At 43.9% G+C, this 12,911-nt stretch overlaps 1 protein-coding gene across 1 annotated transcript; it reads left to right on the top strand.

Moving 5' to 3' along the window:
• Positions 1-218: 218 nt before the first annotated feature.
• On the top strand, positions 219-8,778 carry TUBB6 (tubulin beta 6 class V). Its single transcript, XM_086609192.1, has 4 exons — positions 219-298; positions 954-1,062; positions 2,234-2,344; positions 7,135-8,778. Exons 1-4 carry the CDS (start codon positions 242-244, stop codon positions 8,196-8,198), a joined length of 1,341 nt encoding a protein of 446 aa, XP_086465318.1. The 5' UTR covers positions 219-241; the 3' UTR covers positions 8,199-8,778.
• Positions 8,779-12,911: the final 4,133 nt, after the last annotated feature.

The raw sequence follows: 12,911 nt of genomic DNA, 5'->3' as shown, positions 1-12,911 counted from the left end.
CGGCGCGGCCGCTCCGCGGACGGGGCGAGGGCGGCCCCCGCCGGGGGGGAGGGGGCGGCCGCTGGCGGAGCGCGCGCAGGGCGCCGGCCGTTGGGTGAGCCGCGGCGGCGGGGGGGGGGGGGGGCGGGGGTGGGCGCGCGCCGCCTCGGAGCCCATAAAAGCGCCGCCCCATCGGGCGGCCCCGCGCACAGCCGGGCCGGGCGGCGGGAGAGCGGAGCCGAGGCGCGAGGGGGGTATCGCCATGAGGGAGATCGTGCACATCCAGGCGGGCCAGTGCGGAAACCAGATCGGGACGAAGGTGAGCCTGAGGGGACCCGGGGCCGCGGCTGCCGCTGCCTGCCCGCCGCTCGCGGAGCCTCGCCCGGCCGCTTCTCCGGGCTGTTCCGTGCGGCGGGGTTGGGATGCGCCAGCCGCCCCCCGCCGCCGGCCGCTGCCGTCCCGCTTCCCGAGCCAGCCGCTGCCGGGAGGTGCCGGGCGCGCTCGGGACGCGGGACACGGCGCATCTCGCCTCTCCCCGTGACCATAAAAGGCTTTGGGAAGTGCCGAAACCGAACGAGGCTTTATTTTTTAAATTATTTTTCCATTATTATTTTTTACGTTTAAACTGGTCGGGCCGTGGCTGGAAAGCGGGGAAGGGCGGCAGAAGTCCGAGCAGCCCCCTCCGAACGCTGGAACGCCGCAGCCCGTCCCGGCGAGGAGCTGGGCGGCCGCCGTCGGGTTTAAACCCTGGTGCCGTCCCCGGCTTCTGCCTGCCGCCTCGTCCCGTCCCGTCCCGGGCAGGGAGGGGCGGCGGGCACGCCAGGAATTCGGCAGCTGCGGCTGGGCCGGGCCGGGTCGAGCCGCGCCGCGGGGTCGCCGCCTCCCGCCCGCCCGCGGTGGAGCCGGGGCGCTGGGCAGGGCCCCCGCAGCTCCGCAGGGGAGTTCCCAACCCGCTTCTCCTTTTCCTCCCGTAGTTTTGGGAAGTGATAAGTGACGAGCATGGCATTGACCCAGCCGGAGGCTATGTCGGTGACTCAGCGCTGCAGCTGGAAAGGATCAATGTCTACTATAATGAATCATCTTGTAAGTGTGGGATGGGGAGGGGTGTGGGACTGGAGACTGTGGGAAGGGGCACGGAAAATCTATGAGAGAGGGGGTTTACAAAGCTGTGTTGCACATCTGGTCACTCTCCTCTCATTCCATCAGCCCCCCAGCTGATCCCAGCTCACCCATTATACACAGAAAAGGTTATCTACTTTCTTACAAACTGGTAACTGGGTGTTATCTTCCCAGGCAGAGAGAAACGGCACAAGGGGCTGTCCTTAGGGTATGGAGGTTTGTTTATTATTTAACACTATGCTACGTGTTTGCTCTTAAAGAGCAAATTATTATTTGTATGCAAATATGAGCAAATTATGCAAACGTATGATTATTTCATCAGATGTGCCTTATCAATTGCCCCAAATTAAACTGTTGGTTATATGAGCCTGCGTCTGCAGTACTCTGCCCTGATTTCGTGACTGAGAAGGTTGGGCCACAGGTAATGGAGAACTCAACGGTGATTCATTAATAAGATGCCAAAGGTGCCCAAATCCTCTGAGTCAATCTGATGTTCAAGAGTGTTGACAGTGTAAAATGGGGATCATGAGTCCTTTGGTCTGTTGGCATGAACCTGCAAGTGTGAACGTTTCATCTTTAGCCCACATCAGATGAATCTGTATTATTCACCTGGTTTTCTTTGTCAATTTCAACTGGATACAGATTCCTTATTTTGTGCTTTGTGGTAAATGTGCTAATCTACTACTGTTTGCCACCTACACCAAGCAGCTCTTTCAGTGGAGGTGAATCCTTCAAGCATAAAAGCTTGAGATGTTAGGATCGTTTGACCATAAACCCTTCAGTCACCCCATTATTCACTGAAAATACTATCTAATTTCTTACAAAAACGTCATCCATTTTTTCTCATCAGAAACTTCTCTCCCTCATATCTATTGCTAAGAAAAGGTAATGCTTACAAAATGTATTATACCATCTGTATGACCCAAAAGATGTCAGGTCTGTTTTTCAAGCAGAATTGATTTGTTCCGATAGTGCTGGGTTTTCTCACCACCATGACTTCCTGTATAGGAAATATTTATATATGTACAATCTATATTAGACTAATAATATGAGACATCATGTATTTGTGTATTGAGAGCTATAACTATGTTAGCTTGTTTCAGAACATTAAGGGCATGCTTACTTTTTATTGTAGCCCAGAAATTCGTACCAAGAGCAGTCTTAGTGGACTTGGAGCCGGGAACCATGGATAGTGTGCGATCTGGTCCTTTTGGTCAGCTCTTTCGGCCTGATAATTTCATCTTTGGTATGTGGACGTCACTTTTTGAAAAAACAAAATTATCCAACAGGTGTTTGATGACAAAGTGAATCGTCTAAAAGTATCTAAGCTCCCTATTCCAAAGTGATCGTTAGTACTGGGAAGTGCTGATAGCTTAACAATACGATTCCAATGATCTGTAAGTCAGCTAAAAGATCCCATTAATTAAAAAGTCATTCCTCTGCTAATCATTCCTTCAATTGGCCAGCTACTGAAAGTTTCCTCTGCTATTCAGTTAAAGTACATTTGCCTTACATATATATGAACTCCAGAGAAATCCTGAGACTACTTCTTTACAACAAAATACATGGAAATTCTGCAGAAAATGGAAGGGGGGGAGTGGGTAACCTCAACCACAAACCAACCACACTGTTCTTCACTTGAATTCACATTAAATGCTTGAACATGGAATTGTTTGTAGGCTGTGTAATTCAACTTTTTTAGCAGATCCTTACAGTACAGTAAGCAGTGGAGGAATAGCAACTGTAATATGAAAAATACTGTCATGTATAGCCAGTTCGTGGGTTATTTTCCAACATCATGAGGAACAGTCTGAGAGCATGTGGGGAACTTCTGTTTTTGCAGTGTTCTTGCAGAGGGTTGTTCTAGCCTTTACTGTTTCGCTTTGGACTTCTGTAGGACTTTCCATCGAAGCTTAAAAATGCACATTACCAGGATTAAATTTCGTAGCATCCTTATGAAGTACAGAAGCATGATCAGTCCCTTTGCACTAAAGGAGAAACAGCATGTGGAAGTTAAGTGATCCGCTTGCTGAAACAGGAAGTCTGAATGAAAGCTACCATGAGAACTCGTGTCCTTTTGGTTTCCAAGTCTGCACTAGCCACAAAACACGTTTCCTCCTGCCAAGGCAAGCTTAGGTTGCAACTCGGTTTGGTATATTGTGTTAACGTAAGGAAGGAACAAGGCCAGGGTCGGATAGAGAAAAGATAAACATTATTTGGGTGGTATAAAACAAACTTCAGCCTGGGTTGTTGCTGTTGAGGTGAGAAGTAAAGAAGCTGTACAGAGTCACTTCAAGTCTTTAACTGGGTTAAAGCTTTTATCCCTGTTGTTGCCCTATATTCTCCACAGCAGCGATGTTAAAGGTCCCTTTCAAAGGAATTTTAAGTTACAACGTATAGAAGTAAGCTTAGGGAGAGAAGCCATAGACATAGGCAACTTTATGAAGTATGTTTATATATTCAGGTTTCTCCTTTCATTCCCTTTCTCTTGCATGGACCTCACAAGCCCTCTGAAAGTGAATTCACCTGACCTATGGAAATACTTAAACTGGAGCTCTACAGTTTGGCATACCACCAGTAAAACCCGAGCAAAATCAATTTAGATTATCTGCAACAATAGTCCAGTTCACTGTATTCCCTTCCTGCTGAGCTAACAATGAACCAACAGCATGTGATCAACTTGGTATCTGACAGAGGCCCCTGCCAGCATCAGGCACTGTTCTCCCAACCTGCTGAATAATGCAGAATGGCTGCCTGAGCGCTGAAGTAATGATCTTCTGTGTTAAACGCCAACAAAGCATTTTGTTTCCTCTTTTAAAAATCTGGCCTGGGCCCACAAAGGATTTTTTGGCAGAAGCTGGCAATCCATAGTGTTGTACCCCAGGCTGTTAGGACTCATTTTGATGAAGATGTTTTCCACCTCTGCTTGTGTATGCGCATGTCTCCATAGCAAGTAACTGTGGACCATCAGTCAGAATTTCATTCAGGTATACAGAGTCCATGATCAACATTCCAGATACAGGAATTTTAGCTCAGACTAGTAGGGGATTGAGATGGACGCTTAAAATAATCCTTGTGCTCTAACGCTTGTGTTGGCAAGGTAGCAATCTGAAAGGTGAAGAAGCACAAGTGGAATGATCTTGCTGTATGAGAGCAGCAGATCTCCTGGCCTTCCAACAGCATATGATTGCCCACCAGGAACTGCTGTGAACTCTGATGTATCTCCTCTTGTTAACCAGTTTTTATTTGTACATTTCTGCATTTGTTATTCTTGTGTACACTCTTGCTAGCTTTGCTGTATGGATACCACCTCAATTTAAGTTTTCTGAACTAGTAGGAGCAATGAAAAAAAAGGCTGTTAGCCAGTCAAAGGAGCTACCCTTCCCTCTAAATCATATGGCTAGTTCTACACTAAGGGTGTTCACACTGGGCTTCTAAGCATTGGTGTGCAAGCTACTGATCTCTCTTCTCAGCTTTCTTTTATTTCAGGTAGTGAAAAGAGGAAAGAAGATTGCAGGAAATAGTTGCCATTTTAGTGATTAAAAAGTAATTTCAGCTTTAGACAAGTGACTTCTATGCATGTGCAGCTCAACCTGAACGCACATGATAACCCTACAATGCGTTACAGAAAGAAATAGTGGTAGAAGGATCTGGAGGTACCAAGAATGCAGATCAATTGTGGGATTGCTTTGTGTAAACTTCCTTCAGATCTTGCTAAATGCCCAGTGAGAAAATGCAGAGGTAGGATGCTAGAGATGGGCTGCATATAATGCAGAGCTTCCAGGATCGGCAAAAGATCTGCTGAGTCCTGATTTTTGTGGCCATGTGCTCATTTTCCACCTAGAGTTTTAGACCTGGTGAAATTTGATGATTTTGTTTGTCTGATATTTTCAGATGTTTGGTAGGTACCTGATAAGTGGAGGGCATCCAGCAGGGTTTTACGGGGTCATGATCAAGATTTCCAGGTGTACAGCAGCCTTGTCAAGGCCATGGCACCTCCAGACTGTACTGTATTGTCATGAGTAGGAAGTCTGGAGCTTCCAGGGCTTATTGTGCATGTTCTATGTGGTGCTATAGAGCCGGTGGGTCTGGAGGTATCCGATTACTGGGCATATACATGTGCACAGCAGGAAATTTCAGATGAAAATATCGGAGACCCTCAGCAGGTGGCTGACTGGTGGACAAAGTGCAGTGTTACTGCGGGAGCAACTGATAGTTGTGGGCTGGAGGGAAGCCGTTAGTATTGGCGTAGGCAGCTGCTGCTGCAGTTACACTCAGCAATTTAAATACGAAGGTCATATTAGTGCAATAGAGAGGTGACGTCTAGGAGTTTGTGCGATTCAAATTAAGACTGAGGGTGTCTAACACAGTGGAGGGCCAGAAGGAGGACAAGTCCACCTCTATTAGGCATTTTACCTCCAAACTTAATCTGCAAACTAAGCAAAAGCAAGTAAAATCAGTCTCTACTGATTCTTTTTTTCCCCATGAAAGTGTATTTTCCTCGTTTGTGAGAATAATTACCATTCTCCTCTTACCTTGTTCTTTGTTCCTGTTCTTCATTCCCTCCTGCTCTCCATTTTCTCCTTATCTCATTGACCACTGAAGGATGATACAATGTTTACATAAGGGGAAATCTGCAAAATAATGTCCTGAATGCAGAATTTGGCTTTGTTAGGATCTTTCTGCATCTTGGAGTGATGTCCATTTGTTAGTGTGCAGCTTGATGTGCTGCCCTGTCTGTAGTAGACGATCTGCTCAAGCAGGCTGCAGATGGTTACAAACAGATTTAATTCTGGAAGGATGTTACTGTGTGCTTTGCCCAGCTGGACAGGAAGTGCCGAGTTCCCTGTGTTCAAAGAGTGAAAATGAGAGCAACATATAGAACAATGCATTAACTAACCAAATACATCATGAGGAAACCAAGCATTTATACAGTGAAAATCAAGTACATCATGTTTAAACAATATCCCAGCAAGCAGTTTCCCTGATTCATATGTTTGGCACCAACATGGTGTACTGGGAATTGAAATGAGACATGGTAATAGGAAGGAAGAGGAAGGCCTTGGAGAGCAACACAGAAGTTGACAGCTCTATACCTGATTCTGAAACTGTTGCTCTTTCTGAATACCACTCACAAGAGTACCGCTGAGTTCAGTGGCACAGTGTGTGTAGTAGTCAATGTGAGGAATGCTATTAAAAACTTTATTGCGCATTTAATCCTTCTTGTTATCTAAGTAATAACAAAATAGTGACATAGCAAAAGATCCAGACTGTCCATCTTAATAAATCGAGTGGCACGTAGAAGGAACATGGAAGCCTTTAGGAGAAAACGAGGGGCTCATGAAATGTCAGTAATCCAATTTTGCAAGTTGCTTTGTAGATCCTAAAGAATAGTGAGTTTGTAGGGAAACCAGTAAAAGCTAAAAGGCACTTAACTCCCAAGTTTTTGAAATAACATTCTTGAAGCTTCTGTTGATCAGTATTTTCATTCAGGCTAGGTAACCATGAATTCAAAAAGCTATAGTTCTTGATATAACGAGTTGAATAGGACTTCTGAAGCCTAGCCTTATCCTTGACCGACAGCAATGCCTCTGTGTCTCCATTTCAGAACCTTTCATTTACAAATGTATGTCTGTGATTTAGCTTTGTAGACATCATGGTCCTTATAAATAGAAAGTATTTAAATATTAAACAGTTGTGTTCTGTTTATGGAATAAGTAGGATTTGGAGTACGAAAGCTTTCAAAACAGGGAGTCAAGGCCGTCTTTGCATTTGTGGAAGGTTAAATACTGAAAAAGAAAAAAACAACCCAAAGACATAAATGAAAGCTACCAGGGATTTGAGGCAAAAGGAAAGTATATAAATAACTTATGTTGATACTTCCAAAAATATTTGTAGGCAAAACTGAAGAGCACAGTTTTCTACCTGACAGATTTATAGCAGCTTTTGTTACAGATGTGAATCCGTTTGGCATGCAAATACCAAACCTTGCCAATAATTTTGTATATTTTCTTTCCTTATCGTGTGCTATTTTAGGACAAACTGGTGCAGGAAACAACTGGGCTAAAGGACACTATACAGAAGGGGCAGAGTTGGTTGATTCCGTACTTGATGTAGTAAGAAAAGAGTGCGAACACTGCGATTGCTTGCAAGGATTCCAGCTCACTCATTCCCTGGGAGGAGGGACAGGGTCTGGCATGGGAACCCTACTCATCAGCAAGATACGAGAGGAATATCCTGACAGGATAATGAATACCTTTAGTGTCATGCCTTCTCCAAAGGTTTCTGATACAGTGGTGGAGCCTTATAATGCTACACTCTCAGTTCACCAGCTGGTTGAAAATACAGATGAAACCTACTGCATTGACAATGAAGCTTTGTATGACATTTGCTTCCGCACCCTGAAGCTCACCACTCCAACATATGGCGATTTAAACCACTTGGTTTCTGCTACCATGAGTGGAGTAACTACATCCCTGCGTTTTCCCGGCCAACTAAATGCTGACCTCCGGAAGCTGGCAGTAAATATGGTCCCTTTCCCACGCCTTCACTTTTTCATGCCAGGCTTCGCTCCTTTGACTGCCCGAGGCAGCCAACAATACCGAGCACTCACCGTTCCAGAGCTTACCCAGCAGATGTTTGATGCCAAAAATATGATGGCAGCCTGTGACCCAAGACATGGGCGATATTTGACAGTGGCTACCGTCTTCCGTGGTCCCATGTCCATGAAGGAGGTTGATGAGCAGATGTTGGCCATCCAGAACAAGAACAGCAGTTACTTTGTGGAGTGGATCCCAAACAATGTCAAGGTGGCAGTGTGCGACATACCTCCTCGTGGCCTCAAGATGGCTTCCACCTTCATTGGCAACAGTACTGCTATTCAAGAGCTCTTCAAAAGGATCTCGGAGCAGTTTTCGGCCATGTTCAGGAGAAAGGCCTTCCTCCACTGGTTCACAGGAGAAGGAATGGATGAAATGGAATTTACAGAAGCAGAAAGCAACATGAATGATCTGGTTTCAGAGTATCAGCAATACCAGGAAGCAACAGCAAACGATGGAGAGGAAGCATTTGAAGATGATGAAGAAGAAATCAATGAATAAAGAAATTAGGTGCGCTATTTTTCCGGCCAGATTCTCAAATCTAGATTTCTAATAATCAGGCTTATAAATCCATATTTAGGCTTTAAAGAGGGGAAAAAAAAAAGGAGCATGAGTCTCAGATGTTAGAGGTGCTCTTCAGAGTCCATTGAGGTCACTGAGAACTAAGAAAAGTCAGCATTTCTGGAAATCAGGCCATTTCTATTCAGGAGACAAATGTAAAGCATTCAGTTAAGGCTTTGGCCTAGGAGTCTGAACACAGAGATTACTAGTTTGGGATCTTTTTTTTTTCCAAAGAAAGTTTGTTGTCCCTGAAGTTGTACAAGAGAAGATGTAAAATAGACCTGCACTATTTTCATCCAGTTATGAGTAAGAAAATCTTGTGGGTTTGAAATATTCATTCTGTACTGAATGTACAATACTGAACTGCCAGGAACAAAATTTATTAATAATAAAAAGAAGAAAAAGTTTTTAGCTATTCTGTACAGTAACTGTTAACAGTGATATTTGACTCCAGTCCTCTAAAAACAAAATAAAAAAGATTAGTATCCTCTCAAGCAAAAGTGTTTTGGGCAGTCAATGCTTTGACAGTATCCAGTGAGCTGCGGGCCAGAGGCTGGATTTATGCTCTGTGACTTCATCACTTGCTGCTGAATAATCATAGATTATGTATATGAAGTCTGTCCATTTGTCATGTGTTCTTTAAGGAGCCTTGGGGTGTAGAGTGGTGCCCCAGTATCTTGCTGGTCTCCTGTTTTTCTAGCTATTGCCAGTCACTGGTGCTATTCCTGTCTCCATTCCACCCAGCCCATGTAGCTGAAATTCAGATCCTCCACAGAACATGGTGGGAGAGGGGACACAGATTATGTGAGTGTACATCTCACTACGTAGGTTTTTAAATTCACACCTATAGATGCTATGCATGTCTTGTTAACAAGATAGGTTAAAATCACTGGACAGATTAAGGATAAAGTAGAAATAAGGATATTGATCCACAACATTCAGAACAGCTGGCAAAATGAAAGATGAACAAGTTTATCTACTTAAGCTAAAGCAGAAGAAGACAGGTCTCAGTCTTAAGCAGCTGACTTGCTGCCTTGACAAAGTGACTGTTAGGCGTTTGCTCTTCGTGCGTGCTTTGTGTTGCTGCTCCTATCAATTAAACAGCCCTTTTCCATTAGAGAGCCTCTACCAGAGAACACACTGTCTACATGGAGTCTCTTATTTAGGTCAGTTTCTAGGCAACAAAACAAACAAAGGAGAAACCCTCCGGAAATTCAAACTTAAAATGTTTCAGGAACTCTTTGCTCTTTTTCTTCTTGCCTTCAGAAGCGCTTTCTAAGCAAAAGTGTTGCTCAATACTTAAAAAGGCACTTTTTACAAACACCGTGTGATTTCCAAAGATCCACTGCTCCTAACAACATGATGTTATGTTTCGTTAGTTTGGGATTCAAGGACTGAGTATTTTATAAAGTTTACAAACCAGGCAACTGTTAATCACATAAGCTAAAGCTGTCTGCCGAATTTTATTCTACACAGAAATGGAACTAACCTAGTTTTAATCAAGTACAAGTTTTCCATATAAAGTGACTTCATGAGTTAAGCCAGACGGTTGTTGGAACATGCCAACCAAACTGGCTTTGGCAGAGGTGTGTAGGCAGTGACTAGGGGCCCTGACTGGTTATCTTTTTATTAAAGAGTCGTGATAGAGTCAGCAAATTCACAGGGGCCGTGTTCTTTGCAGTGGCTAGCGATGCCTGAAGCATTTATGAAAAGCAATAGAGCACCTTTAAATATCCATTTTATAAATGTGGTGCTATGTTGTGGCTATGTATTTACCTTGCCATGAAATTAAGCTAAACACAATATGCATTAAAGAGAAATTAACATTTAGCACAATACAAGGCAAAATCCATAGGGAATAAAGCTGTTAGACGTTTAGTTGATGCTGTGTAAATCACAGGCTATTGGCTTCAAGAGGGAGGAGCACGCGTTTCAGGCTCAGAGCCTGCCCTCGTACAGCTGTGGCACAGGCCATGTGCCACTAAAGCACTAGCACAGCTGCTGAATGAAGTAGAACCAAGCGGCTTGCAGCTTGTGGAACTGCATCTTATTGTAATGCAGAATTCATAAATAGGTCCCAGGCATAAATTCTGATGTTACTGTGGGGGGAAAAAATGTTAATACTTTAAAAATGCCAGGAATCTTGGAGTTCCTGAATAATTGAGTTACTCACTTGGTGAACCACCCTGTTCTTCGTTGCTTTGCATACACTGACTCAAAATCCAGACTATAGACTCCGAGCCTGTGGAATCCAGACCTGACAACGTCCTCTGATCCTGCTTTGACTCTTAGCCATTCTTCTGCATGCGTTTACTTGTAACTGTTTGATGTGAATTTCTAGAATGTGTGGAGGTGGGGGAGGCAAACTAATGCCCTCTTTAGAAAAAGCCAAGACAGCTCTTCCATCTGATCTTAGGGAAAAGAGCAAACAACTCACAAAAATGAACCCAGGAACCTGAAGTAGGAACATCATCAAAGGACCAGCTTGCATGTAAGCAGTGAGAAATCCATGGGGCGCACAAATGCTTCCTTTTCAGTCAAGCAGCTCTAATCACCTTCCTTTTCTGACCTAAAACTGAAACTTGTTTTAGTAACAGGTTTCGTGAACAATTCCTTCAGTTGCACTTCTTTCCAAATAACTTCCTGACTTTTCCTTAGAATCTTCTGTTTTGAACTCTACCTGCTGAGTCCCAGCTAGCTTTGTTATTTTTTTTTTTCCACATTCCTCACTCATGTGTTTCTTATTTTCCCTCTAGTTTTTCAACCTAGTGTCTTGCACCTTTTCTTTCTGTGCCTAGCCCACCTTCATTTCTCTCCTTTTTATTGCTTTGCACCTGGCCACAGAGAAGTACACAGAAGCAGAATGCCAGGACAAGCCAGACCTAAGAAAGCCTAAAACTCCAGCTCCCAGTACCGCCCAGACACAAAACACCTCTGCCAACCCTAAGATGAGGGGAGAAAAACCCAGCAACCTACACCACTTGAAAACAGGGAGTGGACGAGGTGTGCCGTGGGAAGCTGGTGCGGTATCAGGACAGAAATAGGATTCTAACCTGATGGGCCAGCTCCTTTGCAAAGTCACGCTGCTCAAAGCCAGTAAGGAATTGGGCAGCCCCTCAGTTCACAGACAGGGCAATCCCTGTGCAGGCTGCCTTAATCAAGCCGCCATAGGCTCTGGGTTTCTCCGCTCTCTATTTCTCCTCTTGCATTCGTATCTCCTTAGGAAAAGGTGGTCACCTGGGAACAGGGTCAGGCTGGAAGAGTGTGTAGACCTGCTCCTTCTCCCAGTATTGAGAGAAGCAGGGAACTCAACAGGTCCCTCCATGCTGTACAAGCCCCTACAAGTTGAAGCGGCACTGCTCAATGTGCTTGCAACAAAAATTAATTATTGGCAGCTACAGCACAGAATAAACTTGATTTTCTTGATTTATTTAAAACCACCTGAAGTCTTAAATTTGTGAGTAGGAGGCAGCTAACAGTCCTCTTTAAAGAAGCGGGTTGGATAAACAGCTTCCCCCCCCCATCTTTATTTTGATTCCAAAATCCCAACATAGTCAACTTCTGCCACTTTTGGCACAAAATACTAAAACTTACTGAGGTAAGATTACGCAAAGCAAGTTAATGCTCTAAAAATAGGTCAAAGGGACTTGCCTCTCCTTTACGTTATCATGCGCTTATTCATTGCATGCTGCAACTAAACAAGGGTGAAATTTAAAAAGCAGACAGCACAAACGGGGAGTAAGAGAAAATGCTGCCTGGACAGGAGATGATTCTTTTACAATCTAGTAGTGCCAGTGTGAAGAGTTTGGGGTGGTTGGTTGTAGTTTTGTGTTTTTCATTGTTGGTTTTGTTTTGGGTTTTTTTAAGTAAGGAATGAGGAAATGCAGAACTCTGACCTTTACTCCATAAGCACATTTAGTTCTCGGCACTAGCTACAAATTGCCTTTTCCAACCAAGAAGCATTCAGCTAAAAAGGAGAGGAAAAAATAGAATAAACAAGGCAGTGACATAGGATACATGTCAGATACAGCACTAGAGCTTGTGCCCAAAAGTCAGTCACTGCTTTACTGTGTGTGCAAGACTTACGTTTTATAAAACCAGTTTACTATTGCAATAAATCATTCTAAACTTTGACTCCAATAATAAAGGAACCAAAATTTCACTTTGTTCAGGATATTTTTCTGTTTATCATTCATTCTACAACAACAAATCCAACAGAGATACACAGAAGCATTGTTTAAGAACTAAAAAAGCCAAGTAAATGTGCCCTAAGTTGCTGTATTTGCTCTGCTTCCCTTGTTCCTCTTTACTGTAAAGCCAGGAAATATCAGAGATGGCAACAGCTTCATCATGAAAAAAAAAAAAAAAGAAAAAGAATAATTTCCATAAAGAATTTACTTCAAATAACTCAAGCAAAGCGCTTGTGTCTGACCCTTCAGAGATAACTTTTTCCTTTATCATCGTACTGCTTTTCACAATGTTGCAACATACAGACGGACTAAACCACTAGTTACTCCCTTAACTTGCCCTCTCAGTCATAAGCTTTAAAGGGTTTGTTGTCCAGCAGAGAAGCTTGGTTCCTTCTCCTTCCCCACTTAACCACCACCCCACCATCCAAACAGGCTTCCCTCTCTTCTTCTAGGATAGAGAGAC

The sequence above is a fragment of the Tauraco erythrolophus genome, chromosome 3, assembly GCF_009769465.1.
Source record: "Tauraco erythrolophus isolate bTauEry1 chromosome 3, bTauEry1.pri, whole genome shotgun sequence".
Classification (NCBI taxonomy): domain Eukaryota; kingdom Metazoa; phylum Chordata; class Aves; order Musophagiformes; family Musophagidae; genus Tauraco; species Tauraco erythrolophus.
Note: the sequence above shows the minus strand (reverse complement) of the source record. Positions and strands in the feature narration are given on the sequence as shown.